Genomic DNA, 19,915 nt, shown 5'->3' with positions numbered 1-19,915 from the left:
GGGATGGGAGTGTCAGAGACAGTGCAGTTGGCACAGGGCAGAGCAGAGTTTAGGGCTGTTGTACATAGGGTCACTATGAGTTGCAAGTGACTCGATGGCACATAGCAACATAACAACAACCTATTAAGAAGCACCTTGACTGCACTTGCTCCAAAACAAACAGATTTGTTCTTTTGGCAGTCCATGGAATCCTCAGCATTTTTTGCCAACATTGCAGTTCACTGGCATCGATTCTTCTCTAGTCTTCCTTATTTGTTGCCCACCTTTCAGATGCATAGGATGTAAATGAAAAGACTGGTTTGGATCCAGTGTCCCTCAGTCTTTAATCTGACATCTTTGCTCTTTAGCACTTTGGAAAGGCCTCTGACAGCAGATTTTTCCAGTGCATTGCTGCCCTTGCTATCCTGACTTGTTCTCATTCCTAGTGAGCAAACAGGACAGCAAAACATCATCATAAGGTTCTTGGGCCGGAATCTCTATTCCTCTGTTGGGGCTAGAACACAGAGTCTTTTGTTCTCAGAGTGACTGGTGGTTTTGAACTGCTGACCTTTTGGTTAGCTACTGAGCACTTATCAGTTGTCTCACCAGGGCTCCTTCTCAGAGAGGTAGGTTTGTGGATTTTTAAATAGAAGTTGTATTTGTGACTGCGGAATGGAGGTGTGAACTGACTGCCAGTCTCTGGAACCAGAGGAGGGTTGTCAGGGATGGCCAGGTGTGCTGGTGGTGGGTTCTTTCATTGAATAGTCTGTGAGGGGTAAACCCCAGAAGCAGGGTGAGTGGAGCTGAGCCTCATTCTGACAGCCAAGCAGGAGATGCAGGTACTGCTTGGCTGCCTGTACCCAACAACCCCACTGTGGTTGTGAGCGAGCCTGGAGTCATGGCTTGCCGCAGCTGCTTTTCTCCTTCCCAGTGAGGCTGGCACAGGTGTCAGCATCATTGTCCCTGGGTACACTGGTCTTCCCCACCTGACGGTTGCTTAGACAGGCCTCAGGCTGAGTGGAGAGGAAGCATTTGCCTGGTGTTGGTTAGAGCGCAGAATGTTCTGGGTAAACAGTGATGTCCTGCATCTGTCCTTGTTCTGTTGCAGATATCAGCTGGAAGATGAATCGGCCCATTTGGATGAAATGCCACTGATGATGTCTGAAGAAGGATTTGAAAATGAAGAAAGTGATTACCACACATTACCACGAGCCCGAATAACCCGAAGAAAAAGAGGACTAGAGTGGCTGGTTTGTGGTGGCTGGAGATTCCTCTGTACCAGGTTAGTTGTCCATGGCTCCCTCACACTGTGCGGTGAGGGCAGGGTTTGCCTGCATGCATCGTCTTCTAAAAGAGAAATTGTGGGCCCAGCAGAATGCAGTTTCCTAATACATTAACAGTGTATGCGATTCAGCTTGGCTTGGAGTAAGTAAGGACATAAGGCTTTCTCCTAATTTATTCAGAAAGGAATCAAGAACGCTCATTGTCAACAAGTTCATTTATGGTTGAGGATAATGGACATTGCATACAATGCACATTGACTTTAGACAGTGGTGTGTGGACCCCACTGTGTGTGAAATCTTCTTTGCTCCTGGGCCATCCCTAGATGTCCGAGGAACCTTCAGTCAGTGACCACCAGATAAGAAAATGGGGCTGAGTAGAGCTTGGGTTTTCTTCTCCACTAGCTTTGTATGGGAAGACTACCTGCTGTCATCTCCCTGTGTACTGTACACTTTATATGAAAAGAGAATCTGTAGTTAGGGAGTGCTTTAGAAACTGCTGCCTTGTGATAGAAATAGTAAGTGGTTATGGCTTGTTATATAGTACAAAAAACCACCCACAAACCAAGAAACATTTTTTTAGGTTTAATAGCTTATATTGTAGTGTCCCTGGGGCATTCTTTTGAGGGATATGCTTAATCATATAGTCATTTTTAAAAATGGACATGTACAGATCATTTTCCATGTGTCTCCCTGATGTGTATGCCTTTTGAAGGAGCTATTGTCAGATGTATATTGACATCAAGTTATTCAGGAGCTCTTCCTTTGACCTTTGTAGTTTCTGAGGAACTGTGGTGACTCCTTTTCCATTCCTAGTAGTGCTCTGTTTTTAAAAAGTAATCTTGCTAGGAGACTATCCATTTTATTCTTTTTATAGAGTTAAACATTTGGTGTTATGTTATTTTCTTCTACTTTTAAACTTTTGTTTTGAAATGATTGCAAACTCTAGAAAAGTTGTAGTACCCTGTGCCCTGAAATAGTGCTCCTGTGCCCTTGACATACACTAAGTTCTCACTGTTTTCCACATTTGCGTCCTCATTCTCTTCCAGTTTTTCACTTTGTACCTCTTTGACTGCTTCACACTTGAACATCTGTTTTCATCTGTAGGCCTGGGACAGCTGTCCCATTTGATTCATTTGCATCGCTCAGTCCGCTAGGTCGCCTTTGGAGTAGATGGATCCTATCTCTTGCCCTCTCTAGTAGTTTCTTCTTCCAGTAGTGGATGTGTCTCGGAGACATGATTGTGTCTCTCCTTTAATCTAGAACATTCATGAACACTGCTTTCCCACAGAAGAGGTGATTGACTTCCTGATTTACAGACTTAAAAGCCCTGGGGGGCAATTCCCCTCTGACCTGTAGGGCTGCTGTGAGCCAGCACCCACTCAATTGCAGTGTGCTGAGGGAAGGTTTCATTTCTCTGGAGTCCATGGTCAGGAGGAAAATGACTTGTACAATGTTCATAGAAATTGCTAGATTATTCCCCTGAGTGGTTGTGGCATTTTATGTTCACCACACACCCTCAGTACACAACACCATCACACCAGCAGTGTGTAAAAGATCCCTAGTATTTCCTCTGTCCTTCCTCCCCTGACTGCTGTTACTGGCTTGGGGTTTTTTTGTTTGTTTTTGTTTTGATTTGTTTTGGAGTTTTTTGTGCTGTTCTAATCAAACTCATCTCAACTCATTGTTTTAGAATCAGAACCAAATCATAGCTGACCCTCCAGTGGGTTTTCAGAGGCTCTAAATCACACAATAAGAAATTAATATTTTTCTCTCAAGAAGAAGCTAAAGGAATTAAACTACCATTGTCTTAATTTACATTTGCCTAATGTCTACTGAGCTTGAACATCATGAATACTATTTGTATATTCTTTTTGTGGAATAACTCGTTATGCCTTTTGCCCCATTCTACTTAGGTTGTGTGTTAAACGTTGAGAGTTTTTAATATCATCTGGGAGCTATTGTTGTTAGGTGTCATCAAGCTGGCATATAACAGACCTTGACCTTGCTCTATCCTGCACCGTCCTCACTGTCTCTAATGTTTTCAAGTCCATTGTTACAGTCACTGTGTCAGTCCATCTCACTGATGCTCTTTCTCACTTCTCTGACCCTCCACCTTTCCAGCATGATATCCTTTTCTGAGGATTTGCCCTTCCTGACAATATGCCCAAAGTATTTTGGTACTCTGGGCCCACCTTGTTTCTCCAAGACCGACTTGTTTGTTCTTTTGACAGTCCTTACACTTCTCCAGTACTACAGCTCAAAGACCTCAATAATTCTTCTTCATCCTTACTCATTTTTCCAAATTTCAGATGCATAGCAAATAACTTAGAAGACCAATGCTTGAATTAGGTTCACCTTAGTCTTTAAGCTGATATAGTTGCTCGTTAACTCTTTGGAGAGATCCCTGACAGCACATTTTCCAAGTACAACCTGTGTTTTGATTTTTTTTTTTTACTGTTAATACCAAGGATGTTAATTGTGAATCCAAGTAAAATGAGATCATTGACAATTTCAATCTTTTCTCCATCTATTGTTTGTTAACTGTGCCTTATAAAAATTTTAGAAGAGTGAATCTTAGTATATAATACTTTATTTTAATTAAGGGAGCTCTTGTGGCTTAGTTGTAAGGAATCACACTCCCAATCCAAAGGTGGTCGTTGTTGTTAAGTGCTGTCGAGTTGTAGGTGACTCATAGCGACGCTGTGAACGAAACTCCTTGACATTTGCGTGACTTTCATCCTTACTCCAGGTTCATAGGGTTACCGGAGGCAAGCTATTTACAGAAGTGGATGCCACTCCTGCTTCCAAGCTTTTTGTAATTGGGGAGCTCCACCCAACATTGTCCACCATGGATAACCAACCATTAATGCATTTGACACATCAGTGTCACAGTGTTCAGCTTCACAACAACCACAACTTAACTCTATATGGCAAGTGGACACACCAGGGCTATACGACCTAGAAGAATGGTTGACCAAAAACAATGAAAAACAGTATTTTACCATTCCACCATGCCCAAATGCTGGCCAAGTCTGGGCCAGAGACCCCTAATTCATCTAGCAGGTCTCCTCTGCGGCCACCCACTTGGGGTAAAAAGAAATCCACAAATGCCCTAGCATTCCTGACTTCTTCCAGGCTCCAGAGGCCACATCCCTCCATCCCGCTGACACAGAGACTCAGGAGAGACTCACTCTTGTGCTCCAGGAGTGGCCATCCAGTATTTTAACATTCCAGCATGCCCAAATGTTGACAAACTCTGGCCCAGAAACCACTAATTCAGAAAGAAAGGAGGTGGTTATTTTTGTGTGCCATCAAGCTGCCTGTGACTCTTACCAACCCTATGTACAACAGCTCTGAAGCCTGCCCTGTCCTGAGCCAGTCTTACTGATTTTGATACACCTACCCCCATTGTCCTAGTTACTGTATCAGTCCATCTCATCTGGAGTCTTCCTCTCTTGCACAGTCCCTCTACCCTTCCAAGCATGATGTCCTTCTCCAAGGATTGGTCCCTCCTGGCCACATCCTAAGTATATGAGACAGAGTTTCCAAGGAGAAACTTGGTTTCACTCTCTCCAAAGGTACACAGTTGGAATCCACTAGCTGCTCAATGGGAAAAAGATGGACCGTCTTCTCCCATACAATTTACTGCCTCTGAAAACCCAATGGAGGGTCTGCTATGAGTCGGTTCTGACTCAACCGTACTCACCACCACTTTCATTATGGAGACATTTGTGAAAGTCTAGTACTTATTCTGAAACAGTTTAAGAAGTAATCCTCTTGGTGCCACTGGATTTTGTTTCCACTGAAGCTGGCACCAGGTAAGCTGTTTTCCATGTTGCTAGACAGTACTCTGGAAGTGGCCGATAGTGGGGCCTCTTTATGTGCTGGAAGGCTTGGCATGGAGATGCAGAAATTTTCCTAGGGGCTTCTCTGGGGCCCTAGCCTCTTGTTCCTTCTTTTTTGAATCTCAGTGTTTGCCTTATTATTTGCTCTCATCACTTGGCTCTCACTGCCATACCTGCCTCCCTTCACAGCCTCATAATGGTTTTGCACTTGCTTGGTTACAAGTATTTTCTTTTCCTTTGGGGATTGTGCCCTTCACTATTGCTGGCAGAGCCTTATCTTCTTTCCAGTGGTGTTTTCTGTCTTGTATCATTCAGGGGCAGTCTCTGTGCAGCTCTAGAAGTTGTATGTGCGGATTGAGTATATTCCTAGAATATCACAGTAAATATTACCTCATTTCTAAATTTTAAACATTCCCAGCATTTCTAAATGCTGGATTGAATGGTTCTTCTTAGAGTACCTTATATTGCTTAACAGTGCTGGAAAAGTTCTCTATTTCAAGAGTGGTAAAATGATTACCTCACAGATGAGGAAGCCTGTGCTGGATTAGTTAATATCCGAAGACTTTTGCCACTGAAACACTGTGTGGTGTATTGAGAATTGCCAGGGACCCTTAGCTGTGCTTTTTCTGACACTCCGAGCCCTGTACTCCAAGTACCAGGAGTTGCCTTTTGCAGTGAGCACATCGAGCAGGGAAGATGCTTTGCTGAGGTTCTAGGAGCTCCTGGACAAGCACAGCACACAGGCCTGCTTCTCTGGCTTTGTGTTACTGGCCGATTGTAGAGGAGCCCTGCAGGTCAGCATTGGACCTCCTCCGGCGTTTGCTCGCAGCTTTCCAGACCTGGAAGTCATGTCCGCGCTGTCTCCTTTGCCCCATGTAGTTGCTGTGATTGGCTGATCCATGTGTGCCAGAGAAAGAAGCAGCTGAAGGCTCGCACCGTCTGGCTCGGGTGTCCAGAGAAATGCGAGGAGAAACATCCCAGAAACACCATAAAAAACCAGAAATACAACCTGTTTACCTTCATTCCTGGGGTAAGGAGGAATCCTCGTTTCTTGAAATGAATTCACGTCCTTCGTGTTCTGAAGCAGCTTATTGAGATCTTTCTGTAATCCTTCTTGTTCAAACATTTTTCCTTGTTAATTGTGCCCTATCTCAGTTACATTCTTTTCCTTTGAACCACTGTATGCCAAACAATTGTAAACTAACTACAGTGTTTTTAATGCTTGCACCATAGAGTTTACTCAAAAGTACAATTAGATTATTGTCTTTAGTTCTTGGTAAGACATCATATTTGTATAATTGTAGAAATAATGAAATGATGCCAAGTAGCGCATTATTAGAAAATAAGCCATAAATATTTTCTGACTGAGAGAAGAGTGAAAATAAAATGTTTAAATTTGGTCAAGAGAACACATTATGAGAGGAAAACTATTTTAAACACAAAACTAATAGAAGAAAATATCTATACTCTATACATTTCTGTTGTTGTACACTGTTGAGTCTGCAGCGACTCCTCGGTGCCCCTTAGTGGGTCTCAGAGTCTGTAAACCACACAGGAGGAGACTGTCCACCTTTCTCCTGTGGAGCAGCGGACGCATTTGAGAGTTGTACCTGTGCCTTGGCAAATTTCTCCTTCCCCACCCCGAGCCACTAGAGCTCTCTGTATGTGCATTTAGAGACATCTTTGAATTGACATTTCAGACAAGACCATCTTGTTTTCACTCATCTTTAATTATGCTAACTTTTTAAATAAAGATGCTTAAATAGTTCATCACTGTTTTTGTTGCTAATATCAAACTGAGTTTGTGTTTAGAGTACTTGAATGATTTTTATGCATCAACCCTATTTTAATGGGTAGATTTATTTATTTCTCAAAAGGTAAAGAAACTGGCACTGATGACATTTTTCTGTAAGAGATCTTAACTCTCCAGATACTGTTAATTCTGTTTTGCAAGAATTTTCCTTGATTACTGGGAATAAGGACTGCTTTATCTTTCTTATTTTATTTTAAATAATCCTGCTGACTATTGGGTGTTGCTTTTTCCGTCTGTCCAGGAGTTGGCAAACATATGGTGTCTAATATGCTTCTTTATTAAAACATACAAAACTAATGCTTTCCTAATTAAAAAACTGATCTTTGCTCGGGACAATGAAACTTCAACTGTCCATTAGATAAAACGTTTGCCTTTTTATTGAATGAAGCTGCTGTTTTCTCTTTAAGATTAAATTATTAAAGACTTACAGATTGGGTCAGCATTGTGCACTTTCCCAAAGGTCACAGAGTTCCTTACATGAGCAGCACAAGTGTGGATTAGAGTGATTTAAAGGTAGAAGTCTAGCTCTTCTCCAATCTGCTGAATCTGTGCACAAGATCAGCTGTGCTGAGATACCTGTTGATCCTACATAAAACTGTGTTACTGTGCACATGAGGTTTTTTTCTTAGATTGTCTGTTAAATTAGTCTTTTCATCCAAGATGTAGTATTTTAGAAACATTTAGTAATTGCCCAGTAGGAGTTCTATTCCATTTTTAGCACAAATGGCAATTTCTGAATTGCTAATAGATATAATTTATACTAACTGAGATTTTAAAGAAATCAGTGAGGGAAAAGAGAGCCTTCTCTCCTGCTGAGATTAATTTATGAAATAATTGAAAACATTTTTAGACAGCAGTCAGACATGATTATGATTAAAAATGTGTTGCCAAGGTAAGTGACTTTTGAGCTGTGGGATGATAAACATGACTTCCTTATACTGAGACGGTGCTTCCAGACGAACGAGGTGGGACTGAACGCCCTTCTCTGCTGTCCACATAGCCTCTCCGTCTCCACGCCTCCTGGTGCCTCAGAGGTGATGGCACTGAGAGAGGCATTGATCTGCACATTGTAGGGGTTCCTATTTGATGTGGTTGTGGCATGTGGTGTGACTTTTTCTGGATTGTCCATAGGTCATTGAGATGATTCAGTCTCGCCATCTGAGACATTTTAGAGGGTGGTGAGCTCGTCTTGATTGTGTGCTGGGTCCCAGCTCCTACTCAAGGGCCCAGTGTCTGGATCCTGTTTGGCACATTGGCTCCTGAGGCCCCTTTTGTGAAGTCTACCTGGGCAGCTCCTCATATCACCCCTATCCCAGAAGTGTGGGTGTCACAGTGTATTTACTATTTCCTAGCATTTCATAAAGTAAAGTTAGTAAGACATTTCAGCATAAACTTTTGTCAGTTGATAGATGGATACAGTGGGTGGAAAACTGGGAAATTTAAAAAGAAAATGCAAAGCTGACCTTTAGAGTGGCAATTTTAGCATAGTTTTAATTATCCTTTCCCCAGTGTATTTCCTTCCTTATATGTGTGTGTGAGGGACTGCTGAGGGACCGCCTTTGGGATGTGCTCCATGTGGGACCCAATGTGGGAAAACCAGTGTCAGTGAGTAAATTAATCCCTGTGAATCAAGGGGCTTCTTCCTCATGGAGATGAGGCTAAACTTTGTGCTGATGCTATGTATGTAATTGAAATGGGAAAAGCTTTTCCCTGGGAAGATGGCGTTAATTTTCACTTTTCCTTTTTAGGTTTTATTTGAACAATTCAAATTTTTCTTGAACCTCTATTTCCTGGTTGTGTCCTGCTCCCAGTTTTTGCCAGCCTTGAAGATAGGATACCTCTACACCTACTGGGCCCCTCTGGTAAAAGAAACAGACTTTGGCTTAAGCTAATTGGGAAATATTTTGGAGTATAATTTGAAGAGTTGAGATGGCTGAAGGATAAATTGACAGGAATTTTGGAATATGATGCTATTGCAGTTTGTCATAAAACTTTTGTTGGGAGGTTTTGCTGAAAGCCTTGGTGCCCTCAAGGAGGTGCAGTAGTCCAGCATCTCGGTGAGAGAAGTGGGATTGTGGAGAAAGCCCACTTGCACCTGTCCTGGGCAGCGTGGTCTCCCCAGCCCAGCTTCAGCCTCTCCTTATGAGTGGATGCAGGTGGTGGATGTGTGGATGGGGAAGGACTAGTAGACAAGGTACAGTGAGGGTCTATTGTAACACGATAAAAGATATTCATCAACTGTAATTAATACTGTTGTTGTTTTTGCTAAGTGTCATCAAGTTCTAGACAACTCATAGCGATCCTATGAATGAAAGACACTTGTATAACTTACATCGGTTCTCCAAGTTCATAGAGTTTCTGGAGGCAAGCTATTACGGAAGTAAATACCACTCCTGCTTCCAAGTTTGTTTTAATTGGAGAGTGCCACCAAACACTGCAATTAATATTGCAAAACAAAATATGAATGATTGAATGGAAGCCAAGGAAAGAATTCTATCAAATTTAAGGGCAAATTTCAAAGATAAAATTTTTATATTAATACTAATTTGATATTTAAAAATTTCAGTGTTCTAAATAGAAATCTTGACTTCATTGAAGATTGTTAATTTTGTTTTCTTTGCACTGTTGTTAGGTACTGGGGAGTCAGGATATTTATTTAGCTTGACTTAAAAGTGCTTTTTGTGACTTTAGAAAGTTTTTGTGTGTATACAGAGAGTTGTAAATGTTTTACTCTGTATTCTTTTGTGATATTTCATTGTTAATTTTTGCATTTTAAATGACATTTTGCCTTTTAAAAATCCTTTTTCTCAAACGTGTTACTTGCTTTTCTCATAGGGGTTTGTCCTGGCTGTTACTATTACACGGGAAGCAATTGATGAATTTCGACGTTTCCAACGAGATAAGGAAATGAATTCACAGCTGTACAGCAAGCTAACTGTGAGAGGTTGGCAAGAGACTTTTCAGCTTGTTTCACATTTGTCTTTAGAAGTAACAAATAAAAGGCAGGTCTTGATTCAGTTACTGAAGATAGTATTAGGAAATGGTTATGGCATGAGCTTCCTTCTCTTAGATCATATATTCAGTTTCAGGGTGCAATTTTATTCATGACCCAGGTAATGTACAGGTGTGTACACATATGTGCACCAACAGACGTGTGCATGTGAACATACATAGTGTAAAGTGGTCTGGTCCACACTGTGATACACATGCACTTGTATAATTGTGGAACCCCTCTGGTGTGCAGATGTTTTTCTCAGATGTGCATAATTTTGCCAGGGTCTCAACTGCAGTGCACTGAAAAGGCTTTGACCCTTGGGTTGCATGAATCTCTTTAACTCTTGTTGGGTTTGTAAGAAGTTGAACCTCTGGCGGTTTGAATCCACCAGTGGCTGAGGAAGAAAAGTGAACATTCATTGTCGTCTTGGGCAATTTATAGCCTTAGAAACCTGGGGAGGGTTGGCTCATAGTTGTTTTTGTTTTGATGGCTGTGAACACTAAGAAGCCACCAGTTAACTCAAATTTACAAAGATTTACTTCTTTGAGTTTTTCTAAGGTCTAAATTTTTCAGGGTCTAAATTTTTGTTTTGTTTTTATTGTTAGGTGCCACTGAGTTGGGTACACAGTGACCCTATTTTCACCCCCACATACTGTGAGGGGTGTGAGGTAGGGGTCCACCTGCTTTGTTTGTGTAGAGATATCTAGTTATCCCAGTATCATTTGTTGAAAAGGCTGTTTTGTCTCCATTGAATGGAAAATTTTCTTTTTCAAAAGCTTTGATGTTTGAGTAGTGACATGGTGAGTGGAAAGTAAATTATGGAAAAGAAGATCTAATTCTGGCAAAGAATTATCACAATACCCAGATACATTAGATATAACATACTTCTCTGTAGAGAATTTAGTGCTTTTCCTAGCCTTTTTTTTTCTTTTTCTTCCTTTGTTTTTAAAGGTTTTAATTTTAGCATTGGGGCTAGACAGAAAACAAACAGAAATCTACAGCTGGACAGTATGTAAATGAAATTAATAGCTTACGAGAGGATTTTCATGGTACTTTTGAGTAGACAGAAGAAACAAACAGTGGGACAGAGGAGAGCTTAATTGAATTGCCAACTTTGAGGAACAGGAAAAAAGGAAAGAGGCCAGAAGGACCTCTGAGCACCATTGAGCAAGTCACCATTTGTACAGTGAGGGTCCTGGGAGGGGAAAGAAAGGGCAGAGGGGATAGTGACAGTAGTAATGGCCTAACGCCCCTACTTTGATCAGACACACAGATCTGTACTTTTAGTATGACCATTCAGTACCAAGAAGGAAACATGCAGGACTAGATGGCTTCATAATCTGACTCTTCAAAACATGGAAACCAGAGTTTTCAACATTCCTTCTCAGACTCTTCCAAGGAAAATACAGATAAGAAGGAAATACATCCCAGCTTAGTCTGTGAAACCATTATCATCCTGATCTAGAGCCAAAAAAAACCCACAAACCCACATCTGAGAAACCATACGGTCTCCAAGGGGGAGTGGCATGAGAATCCTCACTGTACAGTCCTCGTCCACAAATCCACCCGCATGTTAGAAGGGTTATGCTCGAGGCCCAGTGGGATTTACCCCAGGAATACACCAGTGGTACAACATAATAAAATGCATTATGCAATGTACCAGATTAAAAAAAAATATGAAGGAATAAAGTACATGATCAACTTTGCTAGTGCAGAAAAAGTATCTGACACAATCTAACACAGTTTGAGCGAATAGGAACAGAGAATTTCCTCCCTCTGAGAAGGGGCATTACTGCAAGAAGAAGACAATGGAATGTGGTTGCTGATAAAGGTTAGACTGCAGCCCTCAGTGTGGATCGTGCTGAAAGTGAAGAAAGAATCTCTACAGCCAGATCAGTAGACAGCACCGTGGTCAACAGAGCCAACGCTGAAGGCCATGGTTTTCTTCTTCTGGGAGCAATAGTCAGTACCTGTGGGAACAGCAGCCACACAAGCAAATGGCAAATTGTATTGGGTTCATCTCTTTCTAAAGACCTCTTTAAAATTTTCTTTTTCTTTTCAAATGCAAATGTCAGTTTGATGACAAGGTGCACCCAACTCAAGTCGTGGTCTTTTCATTTTTTAATCATATGTGTCAAAGCTGGACAATGCCAAAGAAAGAAAAATAATTGACTCATTCAGACTGTAGTGATAACAAAGAGTATTGACAATACCATAGACTGCCAGAAGAACAAACGAAATTTGCAAGAAATACAACCAGAATGCCCCTTAGAAGCAATCAGGGCCAGTCAGACTTCAGCTTCATTACTCTGGACACAGCTTCAGGAAAGATGTATTGCTGGTAAATGAGATCGCGTTTGGTATCTGGGGGGTCAGCAGAAACAAGGTGTGTACTGACATGTACTGACGTGATAGCCGCAACAGTGGGCAGGAGAGTGCCCGTGTGCAGGAGGCTGGTGCAGGACTGGGCCGCGTTGTGTTCTTTTAGGCCTGGGGTCACCATGGTGGGAGTCAAGACTTTGGTCACCAATAGCAGTGTCATCACGTGCAACGGTGACAGACTGAAGATTCCCTTTCAAGATAAGAGAGAAGGCACAGGCGTGTGCTCTCACCAATGCTTTTCAAAATTGTATTTGAAATTATAGGCAGAGGATTAGATAATAAAAAACTAAAGGAGTGAAAGTATGTCCACTCTGATGACATAGCCCTATATTTAGAAAATCCCCAAGAAACCACAGAACAAAACAATAAACTTCTAGAGCAACAACTATGAGATCCCATCTCACCCCAGTCAGAATAGCAAAATATAACAGAACAGCAAACAACAAATGCTGGCGAGATTGTGGAGAAACTGGAACCCTTATTCACTGTTGGTGGGAGTGTAAAATGGTACAACCACTGTGGAAGGCGGTATGGTATCTCCAAAAGTAGCAAATAGAGATACCATTTGACCCAGCAATTCCACTACTGGGAATATATCCCAAAGAGACCATAACTGACATCCATGCAGATGTGTGCACACCCATGTTTACCGTGGCTTTGTTCACAATAGCATGGGGTTGGAAACAACCCAGGTGCCCATCAACAAATGAATGGATAGAGAAGCTGTGGTATATTCACACAATGGAATACTACGCTGCATTGAAAAACAAGGGACTCATGCGATATTATTCAAAATGGGTGAGCCTGGAGGACATTATGCTGAGTGAAATATCTCAGTCGCAAAAGGACAAATACTATATGATACCACTGCAGTAAAATGGACTGATATCAGGGTTGGGGTAAGACAGAAAAACTGGATAAATTGTGTATACTGCATTGAAGCAGATGTGGGAGAAAACTGTTTTAAGACGGATATTTTATTAGGTATTTTTTGTCATGGCAGGAGTCTAGAGTGAAGGCTGTATAGTGGAGTGGACCTGAGGGAAGGATTGTAAAACAATGAAAGAATTTTTCTTTTACTTTTCCAAGAGGGTAGTGTAGTAGGCGAGAGGGTTTGGAGGGGAGAAAAGTGCAACAATGAATGAATGGATATCCAAAGTCTCTGTAAATTTTCATTGAAATTAATAATAAATTTTAAAAAGAAGAAAAAAGTTCTAAACAATGGTTGGGTTCATTTGGCTACTTGACAGATAAGCACTTATCTGCAAATAGGATCTTTTCAGCTATGAGTGCCCAGGTTTACCATGTGGGCCACATGACTCCCAGAAGTGTGATCAAAGGTCTCTGGTCCAGCTAGAGGTACACCAGGTCTTCTCTGTTTAATCATAAGGAAATGGTGTACTTCAACAGAAGCACAGACAAAACTCTTAAACCAAACCACAAAATGCAAGGGAGAGATTCCAAACCTTGTGTTGAGAGTATGGAGTTCTAAGTACTTATTAAATCAGCCTGTGTGATTGTCTCTGTTCTTTTTCAAAGTCTCAAGATAATGTGTCAAAGAGACCATAGGAAGCCCCGGTGGGCCAGTGGTAAGACACTGTGCTGCCAATGCAATAGCATGTGGTTCAAATCCACCAGTTACTCCACAGGAGAAAGGTAGGCAATCTTGAAGTCTCATATGGTCCAGCTTACTGTCAAGTACCATTTAAACACTTTTCTGTGGAGTACCGCAGCGGATGTTTTCTTCACCTGTGCATCCCTCACACCTTCCTCTCAGAACAGCAGTGATGACGGTGCCTGGATTCTTTCTGTCTGGTGGTCTGCTGTGTGTAGGTCTTGTGAATGGATGCTCCCCATTGCTTTCTGTTCTGTTTTCTTCCTTTCTTTCCCTGGCATCCTTGAGTGACATCAACAGTGTACTGGAGACTTACTCTTTTATGAGCTTGGGGATGATGTGTTTTTGTTGAGGCTGCTTCTTTGCCTTTCGTCTTGCATATGGCTGCCTGTGTTTCCCATGGAGGAGAGGCAAAGCCCTGGAGGAAAAGCACTCATGAGGAGGGAGTGGGTTGTGAAGGAGGTGTGGAAGCTGTGCACCTTCCTTTGTCCAGATTTCCCTTCCAACAGTACTTTCGCAGCACCTGCCATATGCTGGTCCCAGTGATCATGCAGTGTGCATGGTGGTTGTGTTGCAGTACACCTTGTGGTGACAAAGCAGAGGCAGTCATGTGCTGTGTGGTGATATGGTATGCGCGGTGGTCACGGTTGACTGGGTGGTGATATAGTCTGCACAGTGGTCACAGTCATTGGGGGGTGGTACAGAGTGCACAGTGGCCATGGTGGTCACAGTCGCCGGGGCGTGGTACAGCATGCACAATGGGTGTGGTGGTCACAGTCGCTGGGTGGTGGTAGTGCATGGTGGCTGTTGTGGTCACAGTCACTGGGTGGTGGTACAGTGTGCACAGTGGCCTTGGTGATCACAGTCACTGGGGGGTAGTCATGGTGATTGTGTTACAGTTCATTGTGCACAGTGGTAATGGTGGGCGTACTGTGGTACAAGTCCCATGGTGGTCACAACAGTTATGTTCTAGTACAGCATGCACAGTGGTCATAGAGTCGCAGTACAGGGTGCACAGAGACCCTTTTGCTCACAGAGATTGTGTTAGGTAAACCTAGATTAAATTCTTAGTCTGCTTTTTCACATGAAAAGCTTAGTTTTCAATGAAGTTTGTAGTTCTGTAGGGTGGTTTACTCTCTCTGGATTCATAATAACTACTTCAAAATTTGAATTGCACTCTTTTTGAACCCATCTCCACTGCCTTTGTATAGTATCCCCCCGTCTTAAAGCCTGACTTGGACCAGGAGGCAGTTGTCAGAACAGAGCAAGGAAACACTACATGGTTCAAAATCAAGAAGGGGATCCGTCAGGGATGTATTTTGTCTCCATACCTTTTCAATCTGTATGCAGAACAGATCATCCGAGACGCTGGGCTATACGAAGAGGAATGTGGCATCAGGATTGGTGGAAGAATCATCAACAACCTGCGTTATGCGGATGACACAACCCTGCTTGCTGAAACTGAGGAGGACCTGAAGCGCTTGCTGCAGAAGATCAAGGACTACAGCCTCCTATATGGACTGAAGCTCAACATCTAGAAAACAAAGATTCTCACCACTGGGCCAATTGGCAGCATCTGTATGGATGGTGAAGAGATTGAGATAGTTAACAGTTTTAGTTTACTTGGGTCCACAGTCAACACTCTTGGTAACAGCAGCCAGGAAATCAAGAGACGAATTGCATTGGGAAAGTCGGCTGTGAGGGACCTCTTAAGAGTACTGAAGAGCAACGATGTCAGACTGGAGACGAAGGTGCGCCTGATCAGCCTATAGTCTTCGCAATTACGTGCCAAGCATCAGAGAGTTGGACAGTGACTAGGGATGATAGAGAATTGATGCCTTTGAGCTGTGGTGCTGGAGAAGAGTGTTGAATATACTATGAACTGGTAGGAGAACAAAAAGGTTCGTCCTGGAGAGGGTGAAGCCAGAATTCCCTGGAGTCAAGGATTCTGAAGCTTCGTCTGACATATTTTGGGCATGTTGCAAGGAGGGACTGGTCCTTGGAGAGGGACATCATGTTTTCATGTTTGGTAGAGTGCCTGGGGCAGTGAAGAAGTGGAAGACCTTTGATGAGATGGATTGATTCTGTGACTGGAGAGGTGGGAATAAGTGCATTTGAGATGGCTAGGTTGGCACAGGATAGAAGAACGTATAGAGCTCTTGTACATAGGGTTGCTATGAGTCGCAAGCAGTTCGATGGCACATGACAACAAGGGAAGTGATGAAGTAAGATGGGTTTTGTGAGTCGATGGATTCTGTGGGAAGGAATTCCATGTGTGGCAGGCCTACCTCTCACTGCAGGGCTTTGATCAGTCACTCATGTCTAGCAGAATTTTCCCACCAGAGGTTATACTGCAGGAAGCCAAGTCCCAGAGTCTAATTACTTCCTAGGAGACAGAGAGGCGAGTCTAGCCCCTTTCAGGAGATGACTGGCAGTTTACAAGGAAATAGAGACCAGGGACAATGTAGAGCTGTTAGCAGGCTCCTCCTGTCCGTCACAGATACACAGAGCTCAGGGTGCATTTAGATTTTATAGATGGGACAATTGGCAGCATCAGTATGGATGGTGAAGAGATTGAGATAGTTAACAGTTTTCGTTTACTTGGCTCCACAGTCAACACTCTTGGTAACAGCAGCCAGGAAATCAGGAGATGAATTGCATCGGCAAAGTCAGCTGTGAGGGACCTCTCCAGAGTACTGAAGTGCAGCGACGTCAGGCTGGAGACTAAGGTGTGCCTGATCCAGGTTATAGTCTTTGTAATTACGTGCTATGCATCGGATTGTTGGACAGTGAATAGGGATGATAGAAAGAGAATTGATGCTTTTGAGTTGCAGTGCTGGAGAAGAGTGTTGAATATACCATGGAATGCTAGGAGAACAAACAGGCTTGTCCTGGAGAGGGTGAAGCCTGAATGTTCTCTGGAGTCAAGGATTCTGAAGCTTCGTCTGACATATTTTGGGCATGTTGCAAGGAGGGACTGGTCCTTGGAGAGGGACATCATGTTTGGGAGAGTGGAGGGACGGCACAGGAGAGGAAGAGGAAGACCCTCGATGAGATGGATCGATTCTGTGAGTGGAGTGGTGGGAATGAATGTGTTTGAGACAGCGAGGTTGGCACAGGATAGAACAGCGTTTAGGGCTCTTGTACATAGGGTCGCTATGAGTCACAAATGACTCAATGGCACATAGCAACAACAACAGATGGGACCAGGGCTTACATCTCTTCTGATTCACAGTCTGGTAACCCTGAAATACTCATGTTGACAGTGTCTGTATCTACCTCCAGAAAGCAGAGAGCAGGGAAGTTTTCATTGGGGTTTCACAGGGCACACCATCTTTGGAGACCCCATGTGTGCTTCCATCCTTGCTAATTGATGAAAATATTTGAGATGCTTATTAGATATTTTTAGACCATTGTCATTTTCTAGAAAATCTTTCTTGTGAGTGGCGTGAATTACTATTGATACTTATTTCAGTGTTTGGTTCCACATATTGCTTCAGGCAGGAGATGTGTGCATTGGTGGACAATAAAGTCTGTGTGCATAGCCACTTCTGACAGCTTTTGGACTTGTAATTGCTAATTACACAGATGGCAGAGACTATTTTAGCTAGTGAGAGAATTTTAGAGGGAAAATGATTGGCTAATATAATTTATCCAGTGAATAACAGTCAGTGCTTTATCTTTAAATGTTTGTTACCAGGATGTAATATTTCATTATTTCCATATTCATTCTAAGGGTATTTAATTCTTTTTCTGATAGAGAAAAAAAAATTGATCATGTTTTCATGCCCTAAATTCTTTTTGTTATTGCTGCAGAATGTTTGAAAAATTGCTTTGATGATTGCTAACAAATGCTAAGAGCAGGAATTTGGCACTCTGAGTGGTGCTTTAGCATGACCTCGCCCAGACTTGAACATCTCTTTCTTCCTTATCTTGTATTTTCTTTCCTGGTCTGTAAATCTACATTGCCTGTGGGTCTGCTTTCCCACCCTCACTGGAAGCTGGGTTCAGTGAGGGTGAGGATTGTCCGTGTTGACAGATTATCCCAGCATGTCCTGACGAACAAGTTCCCATGCTGGAGAAATGGTAACTGCTGATGCCGTCAGCTTCATGGGGGCCCCTGCCCCACAGCTCTGACTGGATTTAGGACTTGGCTTCCATAGACCCTCATTCCCATAGCCTGAGCACAGCATACAACCCTGGTCCTCCAGGATGCACCACAGCATGTTGGGACCCCAGACCTCCCAGATCATTCTCATGGGTGTTACTCAGAGTGCTTGATTTGGAAGTGACCTAGTGCAGTGTCCACAGCCAGGCGCACAAGGCTCTGTCCCAACAGCATCTGTGAAGAACATACCAGGCCCTGTCCATTATGCTCTGAGCCCCTGTCGGTTTTTCATGTGCTGGAACACTGTGAAGTCTGAATATATATGTAGATATGAGTGTGAATGCTGTCAGTATGTAAGTGATTCTTAGTCGTGAGGTTTGTGGGGGAGTGGGTTTAGGAGAAGCAGCAGTGAGTACAGGGAGCCCCACAAGTAGGCAGCACACCTGTGGCTGCAGGGGGAGGAGCTCACCTGGTGAAGATGAGGTGTCAACAGAGGGGTACATGCAGGGATCTCACCTCATTGCCTGTGACTGACTCATCATTAACCCTCCAGCAGGTTTTTGGAGAGCAGATTGCCCACCCTTCTTCATCAGAGGAGTTGATGTATTCAGACTATCAGAAAGATGCCACCTCTGGGTTTGCAGGGCACCTCCCTACAGCCTGCACTCCCAGAGCTCCCCTTCAGGCAAGCATAGAGCTGAATATTAACCTGGGGTGAGGCAGTGCCCCACACTGCTGGGGATGCACTCACTTGGTGAAGCTAGGGATATGGACACTAAACAGAGACTTAAGTCAATCTGGGATCAGTTGTGAAGAACTTGTGTGACATACAAAGCTATGTGAGTAGTCTGTATATCATCCAGGCATTACAGTAGAAAGCTTTTCAAGGAAGTCAGTTGGAGTGCCTGGGTGATTAGTGCTGTACCCTGGGGCAGGGGCTGCACACTTGAGTTCAGGAGGTGTTACTGTGAGACTGAGGCCACCTAGAACATTCTCCAGGGTCAGGGCGGGACAGAAGCTGAGTGCATTGGGGTCAGCATGGCCTTGGGGAAATTCTGAAGACAAAGAAATCTCATTGGCTTTTACACCTTTCGAGGATGGCATCAAGTGGCTGGTGGCGAGGGCATCACCTGACCTCTGACCTGAGGGAAGAGGGAAGTGCGCTTAGCAGCAGCAGCTCTACATTAAGGTCAGACATGTGTCTTCCAGCCCTTTGTAGTAATCCTGACACCTGCTATCCCATCCACAGCACTCTGTACTCAGATCCTGGTTTCATACTGGTACAGTGGTCATACAGAACCCACAGACCATACTCAGCATTGTGGGTCTTTGTAGGCAGGTAGCAAGCTACAGTTCAGAATCAGAGACGACTCAGGGGACAGCTCCTTGGCCAACGCTGCATCTCCCGTGGTACCTGATACCTGACCTGCTTGAGTAAGCTTTACTATTCTAAGTAAGTAGCCCAAAGACCCTAGACTCCAGCTCCATTGGCCAGCAGTCCTAGTTCCCTGAGCAAGCCTGCCCAAGGGCACCTAGAACTCGCTCCTTGGACAGAAGCCCCAGCTGTCTGCTGGCTTTCTGTTCCTGCTGCTGCTTCTGCTGCCATGTGTCATGGTGTCTCTGGGTGTGTGAGTGTCAGCCTGGGAGCCTCAGTTCTCCTGAGGGCAGTGAGATTCTTTCTCACTGTGGTGGTGGTTTGTCTTAAGCCTAGCAGAATGGCAGACTGACCAATCTCTACGTTAATTCTTTATACCTTTTTTGCATGAGTCCATAGAATTGGTCACTTTGAATTGGACAGTCATATGATTTACTACACTGGGAATAGAAAACGGAGGAAGAATGATGATGCTTCATTGTTGAAAAGACCTTTGCAAGGTCTGTCCTGAAGTAAAGTG

The 19,915-nt window shown here is 43.3% G+C and overlaps 1 protein-coding gene across 1 annotated transcript in view; it reads left to right on the top strand.

Moving 5' to 3' along the window:
* Positions 1-19,915, top strand: part of ATP9B (ATPase, class II, type 9B) — a 194,110-nt gene that overhangs the window by 18,533 nt on the left and 155,662 nt on the right. The window contains exons 2-5 of the mRNA XM_006897229.1: positions 1,088-1,261; positions 5,987-6,137; positions 8,669-8,782; positions 9,756-9,864. Coding sequence (XP_006897291.1) covers positions 1,088-1,261; positions 5,987-6,137; positions 8,669-8,782; positions 9,756-9,864 — 548 coding nt within the window. The remainder of the gene's footprint in view (positions 1-1,087; positions 1,262-5,986; positions 6,138-8,668; positions 8,783-9,755; positions 9,865-19,915) is intronic.

This window comes from Elephantulus edwardii, unplaced genomic scaffold, assembly GCF_000299155.1.
Source record: "Elephantulus edwardii isolate Elephantulus edwardi_28Jun2011 unplaced genomic scaffold, EleEdw1.0 scaffold00207, whole genome shotgun sequence".
Classification (NCBI taxonomy): domain Eukaryota; kingdom Metazoa; phylum Chordata; class Mammalia; order Macroscelidea; family Macroscelididae; genus Elephantulus; species Elephantulus edwardii.
Note: the sequence above shows the minus strand (reverse complement) of the source record. Positions and strands in the feature narration are given on the sequence as shown.